Source organism: Gracilinanus agilis, chromosome 3, assembly GCF_016433145.1.
Source record: "Gracilinanus agilis isolate LMUSP501 chromosome 3, AgileGrace, whole genome shotgun sequence".
NCBI classification, from domain to species: domain Eukaryota; kingdom Metazoa; phylum Chordata; class Mammalia; order Didelphimorphia; family Didelphidae; genus Gracilinanus; species Gracilinanus agilis.
The window spans coordinates 345,572,429-345,592,476 of NC_058132.1; the positions used below are offsets into that span (position 1 = coordinate 345,572,429).

General features: G+C 36.9%; 1 protein-coding gene across 3 annotated transcripts in view; it reads left to right on the forward strand.

The window, feature by feature from the left end:
* Positions 1-20,048, forward strand: part of GSK3B (glycogen synthase kinase 3 beta) — a 246,289-nt gene that overhangs the window by 220,786 nt on the left and 5,455 nt on the right. Inside the window, exon 11 of one of the 3 annotated variants that reach the window (XM_044670078.1) lies at positions 15,038-15,173. The exons of the other annotated variants lie outside the window; for them this stretch is intronic. Within the exon in view, the coding sequence (XP_044526013.1) occupies positions 15,038-15,138 (101 nt within the window). The 3' untranslated portion in view covers positions 15,139-15,173. The remainder of the gene's footprint in view (positions 1-15,037; positions 15,174-20,048) is intronic. 3 annotated transcript variants of the gene reach the window in all.

Genomic DNA, 20,048 nt, shown 5'->3' on the forward strand with positions numbered 1-20,048 from the left:
GCTCTTTTCCCTTTGGGAAGTTGTAGAGGTTTGGGTTTTTTTTTTTGTTTTTTGTGACCTCAGGCTTCTCCCTGAAAAAATGACCCATCTTTTTCAGATCATTATTCAGATCATTTGTTGTAGTTTGGCTAAGTCACATAAGCGCACAGCCTATGATGTACTGTTCATGCAGATACAGGGTTAATGCAGAGGAAGCAGCACATTAGAAATAATGGAATTGCAAAGAAGAAGATGTCATGAAAAAAGTTATGTGCAAAATATGTGCTGGTCAAAACTTTAGAACAAGATATAACTAATAGATAATAACCCACATGCTCCATTAATATTCTTACAATGTTGGTAGTGAACAAAGACAAACCGCCCCCCCTCACCCATATATTGACTGAGTCTCCTAAACTGAATTTATGAGAAGAAGAGAATCTCAGAGAATGTTCTTTCATGAATGGATCACGATCAGCATCATTGAAGTGAATACCTGTCTTGGACTACAGATCCATTAGAATGTTTTAATGTATTAAGCTCATTGGATTTTTAATTAGAAGGAATGTTCAATCTAACCAAACCATTTTCATTTTACCAAGTGGAAGCTGAGGCCACAGAGGTTGACAGATTTGCTCAGTATTCCACAGCTTTTCAGTGATAGGGCTGGGACTAATACCTAGGCTTTTTTTTTTTTTTAACTCTTATCTTTTGTCTTAGAATCAGATCTGAGACAGCAGAGCAGCAATAGCTAGGCAATCAGAGTTAAGTAATTTGCCCAGGGTCACACAGCTAGGAAGTGACTTAGATCAGATTTGAACCCAAGACCTCCGATTATACCTTTGTCTTCTAACATTCTTGCTACTTCCCCACAGAACTTCCTAAGAATAAGAATAGGCTGTGTAGCTTTTTGTCATTCAGTGGTATTCTGGTGTTATTGGGAAATAATCAGAAATAATCAGATATACTACCCCCCTCAAAACACTCCCCAAATTTCCCTAATTTTAAAAGACAAGTATGAATTACTGTTTGTCTTGCATTCATCTTGTATATGTAATGGCACATAGTGGTCACTTAATAAGAAATGCCTGTTGATTGATGTTGGCAATTTTAAGTTTATAAAGTACTTTCCACATTGCCTCTTTAATCTTTTTTATTTTATGCTTCCTATAGAGATAAGTTTTAGAATATCTTATATGTGTATGAGTTTGTTTTAAGGCATTAGATTATGTATCCTTGATTCTATAGACTTGAAATAAGCCTGGCATCTTTTTCTTTTTTTAATGTAATCTTCTCTTCCTTCTCTTCACTTTGTTGCCAAAGAAAACTTTTCTAGTCTTGTTTTCCCCATGTTTTGCTTTGGGTCCTGTCTTGCTTTCAACTTTTTGCCATGGCTTCTGCTAAGAAAGCAAATAAGCTGGAAGACCTTACATCCTAGCATCAGCATGAGGAAAGGCAGGGCAAAATTGCTGTGTTTAAACCCCATTTCTGCAGTTCGATTTTTCACTGAACTCACTTTGTTCACTTTTATGTCATCTTGTTTACAACACAACTGGACCCAAAAATATGGTTTTACTTAAATTTTACATGAAACCCTGAAATTTGGTTGAAGAAACACAGCATGTGAAACTGTTTCAGAAAAGCTATTTAGCAACTAAATCTTTACTGCTAAAAACATATGTTTGTTGGTAAGTCTTAATTTTAAAAGATAATAGCAGCTATACAAATGTAAATGAATAAATCCTCATCTTGAAGTAAAACAGAGTATGAATGTCTTCTAACAGCTCAGACATAAGAAATCAGTAGGGAGAAGAAAACAAATTTTAAATTCATTTTAAAATATATTCTATGTGCATTTATATTTAGAAAGAAGAAAAATAACTTACCTAAAATCATTTCTAAGCCAGCCAAAATCAGACTGGTAGATATGACTCTGCGCCTGAAGTTGCAAGCCTGAACCCAGAATTTATAACATCCGCAAGGGAATACTTGTTTACATGTATGTATGTGCATTTGTATATGTGTGTGTGATTTTGAGACTGGAATATGACATTTCAGAAAGCATATTATATATTCATTATGTTAAGCAGAATTATTAAGATGGTTATATAAAAACCATTTCAAATCTTGTCATGTTCCCTAAACCTACAGATTACATAGAAAATAAAATTATTTCCCAGTTAAACTTGGAATTTTGAAACTAAACCAATTGTTATTTCTTGTAAAGATGCTTATATTATTAAATGAACTCAGTACCTCTCAGTATCCAAAAATGCTGCTCAGAAGGTGCCAAAGTTTCATTCCTAATGAAAAGAGATCATAATAAATTCTTCCCAATACCAGCAAGACTACAGAGAAACACCCTGTTTTCCCTTTACCCAAGGATAATCTCAATGAAACATAGGAAAAGCCATTTCAAAATAAATCCAACAATTGTTTTTTCATTGTCTGCTATCTGTTCAGTGCTCAAATCAAGGAAATTCCAAAGAAAAATAATACATGATCCTGTTCTCTAGGATCCTAACAATCTAATTCATTTGAAAAATATACTTTGGAGCAATTAGGTGGCACAATAGATAGAGTACCAGTCCTGGAGACAGAAAGACTCATCTTCCCGAGTTCAAATATGACCTCAGACACTTCCTAGCTATGTGACCCTGGGCAAGTCATTTCACCCTTTTTAAAAAATAAAATTAAAAGACTGGCAACGAGGTGACTGAGCAGATAGAGCGCAAGGGCTAAAGTCAGGAGAACCTGGGTTCAAATGTGGGTCCAAATTCATCCTAGCTTTGTGACCCTGAGCAAGTCACTTAACCCCATTTGCCCTACCCCTTGCCCTTCTATCTTGGAGTCATTTCAAAATACAGAAAGTAAAGGTTTTAAATGTTTTTAAATAAGTATATAATTTAAGAAAATGTAAGACAACTATCATTAAGTGCCACAATAATGGGTTTAGAGAAGTTCAGAGTAAAGACATAGTCGTATGAGCAAAACTACAGTTTGAGAAAGTCTTCACAGAAGAACTAGGTCTCATGAAACACTGACAGATAATAGAGGGAGCAGCTAGATGGCTCAGTGGATTAAGAACCAGGCCTAGAGACGGGAGAACCTGGGTTCAAATATGGTCACAGATACTTCTTAGCTTTGTGACCCTGGGTGAGTCACTTAATTCCTGTTGCCTAGTTCTTATCATTCTGCCTTGAAAACAATACTTCATATTGATTCTAAGAAGGGTTTAAAAAAAGGAGGGGGGAGGGAGAGAGAGAGAGACAGACAGAGAGAGAGAGACATACACCGAGAGCGAGCACAAATAGGAAACATTCAATGGGGCATCAGTCAGCAGGCATTTATTAAGCCCCTATTTTGTGCCAGCACTCTGCTGGACCTGAGGATACAAGGGCAAAAAATTGCTAAAAGAGTTTCCATTCTAGCATTCTATTTCAAGGTATTCCAGGCAGTAGGTAAAGCAGATGACAAGAATGAGCAAGATCTATACACAAGACTAGTATGTCACAAAAAATGCCAGTACTTTATCTTTTGGTATCTACTCGAGCCAAAAATAAAAACACTGTTTGCAAGAAACTCTTTCCCACATTCATTCATTTATTCATTCAACAACAAATATTTTCTTAGGACATACCACATGCTAGGCACTCTGACAGAATATGGGGGGAAATGACAGTCCCAGGCCTCTTGAACTACACAGCATAGTAAGGAATGATAACTTCACTATAAAGTAGAATATGAAAGTAACTACGATAGATTTTTAAGTGCTATAAAAACTCAGTAGAAAGTGAGATGCAAAAAATAGCCTCAGATTTTTAGGAACTACTTATTTAAATAACATTTTATATTCAAACTTCTTTGTTTGGCATTCAGGGCCTTCTGAATCTGATATAGCCTACCTTTCTAACCACATCTGCAGTTACTCCCCTCAGCCCATCACACTCCAGCTAACCTGGAATCTACTTTCTCCCCTCTTTCATCCCAGCCCAAACACATGACTGTCCTCTCACTCCTTCCTAGCTTTGTTCATGATATTTATTATGCTAGAAATGGCCTCTCCATATTTCATCTATCGAATTCCTTTCAGCCTCTCTCATATACCATTTCTTCCATGAAGCCTTCTCTGATTCCTTCTACTAATTCCCCCTTAAATATGTAACTCTGTGTTTTCTACCTTTCTGATTCTCTTATATTATATACTATTAAATATCATGGATTAATGAGGCTCCATGAAGACAGGATTTATAGCTTTATCTAATTTTTTTTATCTCACTCAGAGCTTATTGTTCTTGGCCCACAGTAGGCATTTAATGCATGTTTCTGGATGAATGAAAAGTCTGGAAGTTTTTGACCTTTTGGTGGCATGACTAGAGCTAACTAACCTTTAGGAGTCTCACAACCATGGTATAGAATGTGAGAGAAAGTGACTTAAGACAAAATGGTATAATGGCAAGAGTACATTGGACTTGATATCAGAAGAGCTAAGTACAAGTTCCAGCTCCCACACTTAATAGCCTTTGACATTGAGATAGGTCATTTACACTCTGAACCTCAGTTTCGTCATCTGTAAAAAGAGAAGTAATAACACGAGCTGTCCACCTCGTGGTGTTATCACATGAGAAAAAATGCCTTATAAATATTAAAGCATGATATAACTATAAAAATTATTAAGGCAGAGAGATGCATTCAGAAGAGTGGTACTTCAGGTGAGAGAGAATGAGTAACCTTTATAAATAACGCTTATAAAAACACTTTGCATACACTATCTTATTTGATTTCACAATAGTGAAGTATATAATAGTGAAATATAAAAAGAGCCTTGGACATGGAACCAAAGGATCCTCTTTCAGCTTCTACATCTGACATTCATTAGCTGTAATGACTCTGGACAAGTCACCTAACTTTGGGGCTTCAGGTGCCTCATTTATAAAATGAAAATAATAATATTTGAATGGTTAAGAAAAAAGTTTTTTTATAAATTGTATGACCTTATTGTCATAAATGTATACATCCCCATTTCGTAATGAGGAGACTGATACTTGTAGAAATTTCATGATTTTCTCAAAAATTACTCGGGAGGAACCAAGTATCTAAACACCTACTATGTGCCAAGCACTGTCCTGAGTACTTTACAGATATCTTATTTTGATCTCACAACAACCCTGTAAGAAAGGTGCTTTTGTACCTTCATTTTATAGTTGAAGAAACGTAAGCCAGACAGAAGTTAAGTAAATTGCCCAAGGTTTACATAGCTGGGAAATGTTTGAGGCTGGATTTGATCTCAAGTCTTCCTAACTCCAGGTCAAGTGTTCTGTCCACTGAACAACCCTAGCTCTCTCTAGCTAGTAAATTATAGAACTGAGAATCAAAACTCAGTCTTCTTCTTGGCTCCAGTTCTAATGTTCTTTCAGCCATACTATGCTGTTGCAAGAGTGATGGCAGGCTTTTGGGTGATGGCAATAAGAACTGAAGATAAAGGCCAAGACTAGGAGGAAAGAGTAAGCATAGAAGTACCTGCCTTGCACCAACTCCTAAAGCAAAAGTTCTGCTAGAAAGAAATAATGAAATCTTACTGACTTAATCATTATTACTTTAAACGTTTTGACTGAGCTCCCCTGGCTACTCAGCAATCATTTTATCATCCAGATTCCTTCTCTCCTAACCAGAGCAGCTATTTGTAAGCTTTCTCCTGACTCTTCAAATGCTCAACTTGACCTTCAGTTCACCCTTTTTCAATAAATAACTTAACCTCCTACATTTCTGAAAGGATTGAAAGCCTTTAATCATGAACTCTCATCTCACTATTAGACCTCAGAACTTTGCTACATTCTACTTTGCTTCAGTTTCAGATGGTGAGATTATCTTCCTTCTTGTCAGTCTTAACCCTTCCATTGTTACCTTTGAATCCTATGCCTCCTTTCTTCTCTGGATCTATCTTGTATTATCATATAGCATCTCTCTCTGCTTGCCCCCTTCACTTAAAAGTCTTTTCCACCCAACCAGGAAACAATGTCATAACAACCATAGCAGGAGAGGGTTCCTAGGATGGGGTGTGGATAAACAGTAGTCAAAAGTTTGAGTCAAGAGTGATGAAGAAAGGGGCAGCTGAGTGGCTCAGTTGGATAGAGCACCAGGCCTGGAGACAGGAAGTCCTGGGTTCAGATCTAGCCTCAGACACTTCCTAGCTGTGTGACACTGGGCAAATAATTTAATCCCAGTTGCCTACCACCTTCTCCTCTTCTGCCTTGGAACCAATATGTATAGATTCTAAGATAGAAAGTAAAGTGGTTTTTTTTAAATGATGAAAATGGAGAAAAGGTCATCAGAGTCTCCTAAATGATCTACCTACCTCTAGTCTTTCCTTTGTCTAGCTCTCTTTATATAGCTATCAAATCAATCTTTCTAATGCACAAAACTGACCATAGAACTCTCCTTCTAAAATACTTTCATTGGCTCCCTACTGCCTCTTGAGTAGAATCCAAGTTCTGGCATCAAAGTCCCATTATAATCTGATTCCAACCTATCTTTCTACTTTTTGCAGTCAAACTGAAGTAGTAGTGTTTCTCCTCTCTTACCCTCACTTTTCCCATATCTGTGTTAACATAAGCTATTTCATGAACCTAGACTGTACTCCCTCTAAAAAAAAATAATTAAACACTGAGCTGTTATATGCAAAGTATATTAACTGGTACTATAATAACAAAACCTCTTTGATGCCTATGTCCCCTTCTGAACTTCTTTCTGTTCTTGTCATTGTATTTTTACTATTTTTACTACACATTGGCCATTTTTTCTTCTTTATTTGTATCACTTATCACCCCCACCCCCATTTCTACCCGCATAAAAATCTCTGCTCCTTAACAAATAATTTTCATCAAACAAAAACACACTGGATATGTCTGAATATATATTTCTCATTCTGCCCCTCTGATCTGTCACCTTCAGGAGGCTGGAGATGAGCTTCATCATTAGTCTTCTGAAATTAGGGCCATTTCACTGATCAAAGGTATTAATTCATTCAGCATTGATTCCTTTACATTATTGTTATCATTGTATAAATTATTTTCCTGTACCTGCTCACTTCATTCTAAATAAGTTCACATAGATTTCTGAGATTTCTCTAAATCTATCCTTTCCATCATTTCTTAGAGTGCAGTAATAGTCCATTACACTTCAATATCAAAATTTGTTCAGCTATTCCCCAATTGATAGGCATCCATTTTGTCTCTTTCCCTCCCTCCCTTCCCCCCTGTAAAACGAAGATGATGATAACATCTATTTCCTAGTCTTGTTATGGAGAGAAAAAGACAATATATTTAAAAGATTTTGCAAACCTTAAAACACTATGATAACGTTAGCTTTTTTTTTTTTTTAAATAATCCCTGCTTTCTGTCTTAGTAACAACCTAAGACAGAAGGGCAAGGGCCAAGCAAATGAAGTTAAGTGACTTACCCAAGGTCACACAGCTAGGACGTTATTGGGGTCCTATTTGAAACCATGTCCTCCTGACTCCAGTCCTGGTGCATTAACCTCTGTGCAACCTAGCTGCCCCTAAATGTTAGCTATTATTATGTCTATAGTCTGTGATGGGCAAACTTTTTAAAGAGGGGGCCAAAGGAAAGGAAATGCTCATCTGTTGGTCTGTTTCTAAGGCAACTCTTTAGAAGTTTCATTGTATTGTATCCTACTCCTTGTATTCATCAGATTAGGAATAATGTCCCTCAGCCGAATAGAACATTTCAGGGGGTCACATCTGGCCCACGGGCCATAGTTTGCCCATCATTGGTCTAGGACATTGTTGATGTCATTCAGTTACTCAAAAATATAGTCATAGGAACATAGATTTAGAGGTAGGAAAACCTTTATAGGCTGTCAAATCCAACTTCCCTCATTTTACTGAATGAGTTGTCCAAAGTCAAACAAGTCTCTGAGCCCAGGTCTTTATGAATCCAAGGTCAGTATTCTATCCATCATACCATGCTGCCTTTTCTTCAAGTGGAATTCATCTTCATCCATAAAAAGCAAACCAGAATGCACTGTGACCATTAAACAAAGTTCAGAGCCTCCAGAGTAACCTATATTTATTGGCAGTGACTAATTTCCTTCCTAATTGCAGGATTTTTTTAGATATCTGGATATATGGTTTCTTTTCTCATTTGTAACTTTAAAAATTAGACTGCCATTCCTCACTTCAAGTCATTAGGAAAATAAAGTCTAAATTTTTTATCTCATTAGTTTTAGAAAATAGTTCATCAGCTTTCCCTAACAAAGTGTTGTATGGCTAATTTATATGAAATTCCTCTGCTAAGGAATTTAGTTAACATTTATTGGAACCACCAATAATAGTAAGTTCTTTAGCAAATAATTAGCCTTCAGCCCTTGAAGGCAAGTCTCATCATCACAGCTCTATGCATACTGTCCCAGAAGATGTGATCTATTTTTATTTTTTAAATTTTTAATTTTTACTGGCATTTTGTTTTTATATGTCCTTCATAGCTTTCTCCCCATATTCCGCAAGCTACCCCTTATTTTTTTTTTAATAAGAGGAATTAAAGGCAATTCAGCTATACTAATCACAGTTGACTGAATATATGTGATGTTCTACCTCTACAAAGAAAGAAGTCTTCTCTTTTCTGGGGCCAAACTTGGTTATTTAATTAATCAACAACCATCTATTTATTAAACACTTTCTATTTGCTAGGTGCCTGGGATATTAAGACTAAAATGAAGTTGTCTTGGCCCTTAATAAGTTTATATATTTTACCTTCCAGGACTTCTATGAAAAAAAAATGATAATACTTGCAAAGTATTTTGCAAAATTTAAAATACCTAAATGTTAGCTATTCTGTCAAGAAAGATAGCATGTATATGTATATAAGGAAAATGAAAGCTTTGTAGTAGAGGGTCATTTTTGTAAGCTTTCTCAGGCAAAATATACAAGATAAAACTAGTTTCTAGAGGGAGGGGCACTAACATCTCAGAAAGATTAGTAGAAGCTTCATGAAAAAGATGATGCTTGAGCTGTGGACAGTATACCCAAAAACTCTGGAATCTAGAATCATAGCCTCAGAAATCTGCTGAAACTTCACTGGCTCTAATAAAATATAGAAAATTATCACTGAAATATGAACTAAATAATTTTCTCGGGTAAAAATGCCCTCTAATTATATGCCAAAGGTAGTAATCTTCCTAGGCTTTCTTTAGCAAACTATCTTCCTTTGGCAGGTGTTTAATTCTTGATTTCTGTGTCATAATCATCACCAGCAGGCACAGCAACAAATACAGTTCAACAAAAGTGAGCTACCAGTTGTTTTCCAATTTCATTCTAAATATATTCTCTCACCTCTGGGCCCTCATAAATATTGACTAACAGGTATAAAACATAACTTTCCCCTCATTTCTGCCGGAATAAAATCCTTCTCTTCCTTTATAATCCCACTTAGGTATCTTTCTAAAGGGAGTTCTATAAGTAGCATTCCAAAAGACTGCCCTTGGCACTACCTGATCCCTTATTTTTATCATGAATTTACAGAAGGAGTGCTTATAAACTATAGAAATAAAACAAATAAAAAAGGATAGCTAATATCATAGATCAGATTCAGCACTATTGACAACAATAGACTAGAACACCAAACAAAATCCAAAGGTAAATTTTAACATGGTTAAGTGTCAAGTACTAAATTTAGACTTTTTTTTTTTTTGCTCACATGTTTAAATTGTAGTCCATGATGAAAGAGACTTGTTTTCCTACTAGTTAATATGAAAATATCGGTTTTAACAGAACATAACCTTAATGTGATGTTCCTTCCAAAAAATGCTTTTTGTTCCTTAGTTTTTCCACCAGTCATGGTTGAAGGTTTCAGTAGCATCTAAGATCAATTCCAGCTTGAAATTGTGATAAATGGAAGGAATGGTAGAGCTCTATATATTTGGAGGATGCTAAAATAGGATAGATAACAAAAAAATAAACAAAGGGAGTCAATTTCTTCTCTGAGGTCCGTAATTCATGAATAGAACTAAAAGATAGGCATCACAGCCAGGCAAGTTTTAGCTTAGCACAAGAACTAAAGCTACCTAAGAAACAACATGGAAAAAATACTCAAAACCTTGACCAGGTCATTTAACCTGCTTTAGCCATGGCTTCCTCATCTGTAAGATAGGAGTAATACCCTACAGGATGGCTTAATGAGTAGTGCTAACCTTGGGATCAAGAAGATCTTGTCCTTTTAAGATCATAAAAGATAGAAATAATGTTGGCAAGAGAAAACAAATGCACTAGTATATGGTTATTGACTGCAAATTGGTCAAACCATTTTAAAAAACAGTATGTAAGAGAGATCTATAAACTATTCTTGGACCCAGCAGTACACTACTAAGCATAGAACCTTGGGAGGTCAATGTTAGAAAGGAAGTGCTCATAGATCCCTAGATGTTAGCAATGCTCAAGCATGTGTGTGTATATGTACAAAGTCAGAACCATTGATTAGGGAATAGTTGGATAATTGTGGTATGTTGGTGTAATAGAATTCTACTGTTTATCATAAGACATAATGAATATGAGAAATTCAAAGAAACATGGGAAGATTCATAAAACTATTGCCAAATTAAAAAGCAGAGCCAGAAAATGCATAATATACATATTGACAGTATATGCAAAAACAGGGAGCCAAATTCAGGTGAATTGCAGAAATCAATTATTGTCGCAATACAAATAATAAAACAAACATCTCTTCTCAGGAACTCATGAGTTTGTTGATGAGGATCAAATATGATAATAAAGATAAAATACTTTAATCATAAATCAATCTGTTATTTGAGCCATTATTTGGTAATAATGGTAGCTACTGCAGTTATACTTCAATCTTATATGATCTAAATGATCTTTGGGAAATTATATAGTCCTTTTAATGGCCCCAGATTTCTCCTTGAAACAAAGGCTCATCTTTTTAAATTTACATTTCTATCATTTTCATTTTCCAACATGTCCCCTCCTGTTCCCAGAGAGCATTATTTTATAACAAAGAATACAAAGAGTGGCCAGGCAGGGGAACCAGTTCAGCAAAACTAGCCAACTCCAAAATGATTTGCAATGTTCCACACCCATATTCTCCTACTGCCACTCTGCAGTGAAAGAAAGGTGTATTCTCATGTCTCTTTGATACCAATCTAGGTCATTTTGATTTTTTAATTTAATTTTTAATTTAATCATTTCTGTTTCTTTCCCATTTATATTGTAGTTATTGTAGCTCTATCCACTCTGCATTAGTTCATAAAAGTCTTCCCATACCTCTCCATATTCTTCACATTTATTATTTCTTTTCAATGTAACAATTTCCCATTCTGTTCATGTAATACATCATGTTTAACCAGTCCCCAATTAATGGGCTTCTATTTTGTTTCCAGGTCTTTGCTACCAAAATAAAAAAAAGTACTGCTATAAATATTTTGCCATATATGCAACCTTTGTTTTAATTATTCACCTCCTTTCCTTTTTGTAAATGCCTAGCAGTAGTATTTCTACATCAAAGAATATGGATATATAATCACTTTCTTAGCATAGATATAAAAAGTTTTCCAGGATGATTGGAGAAATTCACTTCCTCCAACATTGATTAGTTCTTTCTTTGCCAGTTTGCTTCCTGTGAGGTAAACTCTCAGCTGTTTTGATTTGTATTTCTGTTATTAACATAGCAAAATCTTTTCAATAGATGTTACTAGTTTGTGATTTTTCTTTTTGAAAACTGTTTGTTCTTATCCTCCAACCATTTTACCTATTAGCAAATGACTTTTTTAGGATAAAGCCCATCTTTTTAACATCAGCATTTTTCTAGCGATGCTGTATGTAATACCAGAATCTCCAAAGAATTGAAGTTGTGAGGGTCACTCCAAGAGCACTGAAGAGGCAGTAGTAGGAACCCTCAGAGGAGTGTGCCAGAGAAATAGCATAAAGACTGGCATCAAAAAGATGCATAACCAGAAGGCAAGGTGAGCCTGTCCTATAATAAGAGCAAGGAATGACCTAAGAAGCTGCTTATATGCTCAGTTGGTATCCCTCCAATGTCAAGAAATCTAGAAAAAAGCCACCAGCCCTTGCGGGGCGGGGGGGAAGGGGGTGAGGGGAGGGTATTGCTCTTTGTGAGAGATATTTGGTAGACGTGAACCAGAGGCATACAAAATGAAAGTATCCTGGCTAGCTTGGGATTTTTATACCTTTGGAGGGAGTGTTGTCCACCTTAGTGAGAGTTGTATTTATAGATTGTCATTGCTTTTTACCCTGAATCTGACTACTGAATGCTGTGATAACTGTCCCTTACCTGAGAGCAACTTTGACTTCTAGGATATCCTATTTAGAGTTAGAAGGAACCTCTAGCCCACATTTCCCTTTTCCAGTGAAGGAAGATTAGACCTCAAAGCAGCAACCAGGTTTTAGATTCCCTTTGCAAAACCATTGTTAACCTGTTTGGGTAATTAAGCCTGAATACAACTTCATTTCCTTTCACAGTACATTCCCTTCCATAGTAGTCTAAAAAAGCTATTGACTTCAGAGAAGAGAATTCACTTACCTTAGTTATTCAAAAGACCACAATCTATATTTCCTTAGTCAGAAGTACAACATATAACTTCTTTTTCTCGTTCATTATTTTGTGAATCATTTATCTTTCTATGATAACCTGTAAGAACTCCTCCAATAAAAAGTAAGGATAAGCTATTATTCGTCCTTGATTTTCTTTTTGTGCCTAAAACAGTATTTTATACATAAGCCCTTACTGTGTTAGTTGTTGTTGAGTCACTTAAGTCATAAGAGTCATATTTAATGCTCAAGGAAAGAACTCCAAGAATTCCTGGGGGACTCAACAAAAATTCACAAAAGCTTGCATGTAAAAGATAATGCCAAGAAACAGAGAGAAGTTGACAACATGCTGACATGACCTCCATTCCTTTGAGAGAGTCCTGTGTACCTACATACCCCACTAGGGAACCACATACTTGAAGGAAAAAACACGGATAGATGGGATGTTCAAAAATAAATAACACATATTTGCATTCACACACAAGCCCCTTGGTAAAAGAGTAACTAACTAGCAGTACTTGTGGACACAAACCAAAAGAGAGCTATTACCAGATGGAAACAGGCAGGATTAGCACTGCACAAGAGCAACCTAGATTGAAATGTAGCATATATGTTGATGAAAGCTGGGATCTACCAAAACAGGGGGTTTGGATTCTGTAGCAACACTAAGTTCCTCCTGGTGGAGCTGTTCCATCAAAGATCATACTAAGTCAGGAAGACTGCATAGCTCCCTGGGAAGGCAGAGACCCAACAGAGATAAGAATTGTGTGACTCTTAAAAGTTCTCCTTTGGTGAGAGGAGAGAAGAGGTACTAGAGTAGTAATATAAATCTAGAGATATATGTAGGTACTTTGAGAAGTCTTCTGGCTTCACAGTAATTTGAGGTAAAATGAGGTCACTTGGCTTCCTACTGAGACAACAAGCCTAAAGAATTAACCAGATGAGAAAGTGGGATAGGCTAAATCTAAAGAGAAGAGTTTTCTACTCTATTAGCAAGATAAGCCTAGAACTCTAGCACTGTTATTCTATGGAACATTATAGTTAAAGTCCCAAATATGCACATAACCACCTGATAAGCCATAGATAGATAAGAAGGGATGAAAGAAAGAAAGAAATGTTTGGTCCATTTAAGGATCTAATCATTAACCTGAGGGGGAAAAAACCCGACCATGTAGCATTTCTTCACAAATATAAGAGAAGAAAATCAACTTTTAACTTTCTGTAACCAACTCCTCCAGGCTTATATGGCCTGGATTTAATTTGGAGGCCTCTCTCACAGAATCTCTTTGACTCATTTTGTTTCCATTTCCCCTGTCAACATCAGAAGTATATTTCATGTCTAGATATCCACAGGAAAAGGGAAAGAATCCTCAACTCTTTATGATCTCAAATGTAAGATCAGCTCTATTTAAGCTGATGAAACAACATGGAAAGAGCTCAATGAAAGCCTACAGACAAGTCAATGAAGGGGTATCCTCCAATCTGTATGACATTGTCTGCATCTGTTTATTTGCTTGACAGGTTATGATCTATTCATCCTTCAAGCTCAAATGTCTCTTTTTCCATTAAGACTTCCCAGCCACTCTAGCCCACAGAGATACTTATCCCTCCTCTGACCTCCTTTAATATTCATTGTCTTTAGCATTCCTTTAGCAGTTAGTCATAAATCTTAAAATTGAAAGGGACCTCTCATTATCTAACCTAAGTAAGTATCTGCTTGAGGTCTACCATTCTGCTTTTGAACAGCTTTTATTTTTAGATAGTTTCTTTTTTTTCCCGTTACAATTTATTAAAATGCATTTCCTTATAACTTCTAAGTTAGATCCTCTAGGACCAAGTAGGACAAGACTAACCCATCTTCCACAAGGCAATCCTTCACATATTTTAAGACAACTATCATGTTTCCCCTAAATATTCTTTTTTCCAGGCTAAATATCCATGTGCCCTTCAACTGCTACTGCTATGGCTTGGTAGTGTAGTTCTGTCACCATCCTGGTACCCTTGCCTGGTTAAAGAGGTGTGTTCAGACCAATGTGGAACCTATCATATCTCTTATTATGAACTATACTTAATTTCATATTCACTTTTTGGATGCCATGTTACCCTGCCAAATGATTGGATTTGTAGTTCACTAAACTCCCCACATTCTGTTCACATGAATTGTTGTTTAGTCACATCTGCCCTATCATACACATGCAGGTGATTTATTTTTTAATATGTGTAGAATTTTACATTTGCCCCTATAAAATTTTTCTATTAGAATGTTTCAACCTGTCCTTATATACTATCTCACATGGTTAGCTAGACCTCTCAGGTTGATGCTATTCCTGTAATAAGGCACTGTAGAATTTTGCCAAGAACCAAAGTCAAACTCTCACTGGCCTAGAAGAATCTAGTCCATATTCTTCCCCTTTTTGAAAATTGGTACATTTACCTGCCTCTATTCCTGAAGCTCCTCTTCCATTCTCCACAATTTTTCAGAAATCACCAACAACAATTCATCAGTCACATCTGCAAGTTCTTTCAGTACCCTGGAATGTACTTTTGGACCTGATGACTTGAACCTCACTGAGAGCATATAGCTCTTACCATCTCTTCAGTCATTGTGTATCCTTTGGTAATAATAATAATAATAATAATAATCGGTCAGATTTCTATAGTTCTTTTACAATTTACATGCTACTTTTCTCTCAACCACCATGTGTGATAGGAAGTCTACAGGTGAGAAAACAGGCTCAGAGAGGTTGAGTGACTTGCCCATAGTCATAGATAATAAATAGTAAAGCCTTGACTTGAAACCAGGGTTTCCAGGGTTCGATTTACTTTATGGCTTCCTTTATACAAACACACATATGCACACACAGAAATTTATATTGTTTTGTTAACAAAATATTTTACATACATTGCCCCATTTGGCCACCATAATTGTCTAATGAAGTAGTTATTGAAAATATTATTAATCTCTTATATATAATAAATCTGAAACCTAAGACCCAGAAAAGTTAAATGACTTACTCAAAATCACACAGTTATTAGCAAAGGCACAACATGAACCCCTATCTTTTGACTCTAGATCTCCTATTTTTTCTCATTTGTATCCCAGCTTAAAATATTATGCCGACTGTTGTTTACCTCCTTGGGTTAATATTTTAACATTAAGAGCAAGGATAAGGCATACAATGACTTAACATAGCACCTTAATCATCACTGCTGATTAGTAACTATTTGTTGTGTGATTTTTGTGTTCATTGTGGATATAGGTCTTTGTCCATCTGCCTGTATGTCCTAGTGTGTTATTGTATGTAGAGGGAATGTTATATTTGACTCACATGTATAAGTATTTTTGAAGTTGCATGAATTTAAATTCTAGAACTAGGGATAAGAACTAGACCCCTGATTTCATTGGTATAGAGAACAGCACCCATTTGAGGACTCTTTCAATCGATGAGAGTTGGCATCTCTCTTGCAGCCTTAGCTAGTTTAGTGCAGTCAACAGGTTCAATGACTTACTTAGGGTGACCTTGCTAGAACTCAAAACCAAATCGTATTGGCTAGAGAGATTGCACAGTATAGAGGTAGGATAGATGGGAAGGCCTGTGGATCTGCATGTTGTCAGAAGGAGTAGTTACAGACTCCCATCTCATGCAAGCCCTGTGAGCAGTCAAGTAGTCCAAGGAAAGGGGTAAAGTTTAGGAGGAAGGTGCCCCTGGTATTGGTGAGTCTTCCCCTTGACCCGTCCATCTCAGATGGATTCTGAGACAGTCGCCCAGGGTCAGGAGAGGAAACAAAGGGGAAAGTGAAGAACCTGAGGCCCAGAAATGTCGACATCACCCAGATAGTAAGTAGCAGAACTGAAAATTAAGCCCATGTTTTCAGAATCCAGATCCAATAACCCTTAGACCAGTGATGGCGAGCCTGTGGCCCACAGAGTGCTCTCTGTAGGCACGTGGTCACCTCCCCCTTTCCCCCTGAGTCCATTACTAGAAAAGCAGAAGGACTCGAATGGAGCTGCTCCCCTCCCCCTCTCCACTCTGACTGGTGACTTTTTTTTTCACATCCTCCTCCCATCTGCCCAACAGCCAGTGGGAGCACTTTCTTCCTCCCCTGTGTGGGAGACAGGTGGGCAGGGCATACCCAGCATGTAGGAGGCGCAGCAGGCATGGCACTTGGTTGGGAGGCACTCCATCTCTAAAAAGTTAAAAGGTTCACTATCACTGCCTTAGACTATATTGTGCTCTATGTATGGGTGAAAATGCAGGAGAATAGACTTTAACCTTCTTGGGCCTTAGATTGCTTATGAAGGGCTAGACTAGATGGCTTCTGAGGTTCCTTCCAGCTTTAAATTTATGATTCTTATATACATATTTAGGTGAAGCATATGCTTTGTGATTGTTTCAAGAGCCTACATATGTTTTACTTCCAGTTTACCCTCAGTGACAGTCTACTTAAGCACATAAAGAGCACATCAACCAATCCATCAATAAACATTTATTAGGCACATACTATGCCAGGCTTTGGGGGTACAAATGCAAAAGCAAACAGGCTGCTTTCTAATGGTTTAAATGATCTAGAGAGAAAAGAGAACATATACATATGCAAGTATATACATACATATACAAACATACATACTAGATAATGGGAGAGCTGACAGCTGAGGAGAATCAGGAAAGACTTCATGTAAAGGAGGTACCTGAGCTCAGACTTGAAGGGGAAGATGTGGAGGTGAGGGAAAAATAGAGAGCTTATTCATTGGGGGAGGGGGAAGCAGGAACAGAAAGGGGGCAACCTGTGCAAAAACATAAAAACCAGAGATTTACTGCCATGTTTAAAAAAGATAAAGAAAGATAACTTGACTGAACCTGTTGAGTGTGGGAAAGGGAATAATTACATAAGGCTGAATGATAAGAAGGAGCCAGAGTTGTGAAGGGCTTTAAATTTCAAACAGGAGTTTATATTTAATTCTGGAGGCAATAGGAAGCCACCACAGTTTGAGTAAGAGGGTGACATCACTGAATCTGCATTTATATAATTCACTTTGGCAGCTGGGTTGAAAATGGATTGAAGAGGGCCAGGCAGGTGACTCGGTAGATAGAGAGCCAGGCCTAGAGATAGAAGATCCTGTGTTCAAATCTGGCCTTAGATATTTACTAGCTGTGGACTTTTCCCCCATTGTCTACCCCTTATCACTCTTCTTGGAACCAAACTGATTTGAGGTTTTTTTCATTTGTTTTATTTTTTAAAGAAAGAAAATGGATTGGAGTGGGGAAGAGTCTTGCACAGAGAGTTCATTAAGAGGCCATGGCAAAGGCAACACAGGCCTGAAATAGGGTAACATCTGTATAAATGGAAAGAAAGGGACAGATGGTAGAAATAGTGTTCTTTTAAAAAGGGCGAGATTTGGTGACTGATTGCAGAAGATAAAAGTAAGGTTTCAGACCTGAATGACGTCTTTGAAACATCTAAGAGGCAATTGCTGATATGGGGCTGGAGGTCAGGAGAGAGACTAGAATTTGATAATGTAGATCTCAGAGTTATCAGCATAGAAATTTTTATGATGCCCACAGGAGTTGATGTGGGCACTGAAAGTGATTACAGGAAGAGAAGAGAACACAGGACAACATCTTCTCATACCTGTCGTTAAGAGACAGGGAGTGGGTAATGATCATCCAAGAAAAGAAACTGAGTAGAGGTCAAATGGGAAGAGAGTCGATAGAGTGGTGTCTTAAAAAAACTAAGAATGTGTTTAGGAAAAAAGGGTGGTCAGCAGTAGCAAATGCTGCAGGCAGATCAAAAGTGTAAGAACTGAGAAAAGACCATCATATTTGGCAATTTAAAAACTATTGGTACCTTTGGAAAGAGCCTTTCACTTGAGTGATGAGTTTGCAGAGAGATGAGAAGTGTAAGCAATGAATTTGAATAACATTTTCTAATACTCTGACTGAAAAAGGCAGGAGAAATATAAGGTGATATCCTGAAAGAATGCAAGTTTTTTAAGGATGGGAGGGATCAAAGAAGGAACCAGTAAATGAAGATTAAAGTTAAGGCAAAAATTGTGGAGCGGTTTGCTGGAGAAGATGGGAGGAAATGAGATCAAGGTTACATGAAATAGATGTTACAAAATCGGGCTTAGAAATAAGGGTCCCCGTCTTTATTAGAAACTTGAGTAGAGGAAGATAGGGTGGAGAATAATGTCAAGGGACATAGAGATAGATATAGAGAAGAGAAAGGGGAATTTGAAATGAATCACCTTTTGCTCGGTAAAATAACCAAGTTTAAGATTGGGGACAGGATGTTTCTAGAGATTTGAAGAGAGAGTAGAACTTTAGGAATGGAATAGAAGATCAGAATAAAGAGTATTGTCTTGCTGTAGTGAGGAAACAGTTTAGATTAGTGACAGTAAGCTGGTAGTGGACCCCGTCAGCAGTTACATGACATCTAACTATTGAGCAATACATGAATTAGGAGCAAAAAAGGTAGTTTGTGAAAGAGGAAGATGGAATAATCCAGTTTGGCAAGGGGTGATCTAGTGGCAATGATTTAGACAGAGGTAAAATGTAGAGAAATATAAAAACAGGAAAATGTAGAGCTGAACTGATTAACCAAAGGACCTAGATTGGGAAGGAAGGAAAGTGAAGAGAGAACAGAAGTGATGGCCTAGGAAAGAACTGAAGGTGGGAAGTCATGGTCAGGATGCTGAATAGAGTTAAGAGGAGTAAGACATTCAGAAAAGTTGGGTTGTAATTAGGTAAAGGGATTTCAGAGTTTACCATCACAAAAATGAAGCAGTTATGAGTGATGGCCAAATCATAATTTTTCATCAGACCCTTTTCTATCAGTTTATCCTCTTACTTTCAGATTTTAAACCCTTAGGTCTGTGTAGTGATGCCCTCTACCAGAGGCCATGACAAGAAAAAAGAAAAACAAGTCATAGACTCGTAGGATTTAGGGGCAGTAGAAACCTCAGAGACCACACAGTTCAACCGCTTCATCCGCTTCATTTTATGTAAAGATTTAGGGAGGCTAAATCAAAAATGATAATGTTGGATTTTAAACACACACACACACACACACACACACACACACACACACACACACACACTTAAAATTACTATATACCTTAAAATTTTAAATTTTCATCAGAGGACCCATAATGGCAATATTAATAGCAATTGTTATAGTAGTAACAAATAGTTGTAATTGTAGCAGCAGCATTAGGTAGAAAAAGCCGATCTTCACTTCAAGGCTTTCAAAATGTGTTTTATGTACATGATCTGTCTGCTTCTCAGTACAGTCAGCATAGGTACTTGTAGTACTACAATGCTCATTTTATAGGGGAGAAATCAGAGTCACAAAGTATTAGATTTGGAGCTAGAAGGGACTTTGGAGGTAGTCACTTTGTCCAACCCTTTCATTTATTCCATGAGGAAACTGAAACCTGGAAAGATTAAATGAACTAGCCCAAGGTCACATATCTGGTTAAAAGCAGTAGTTA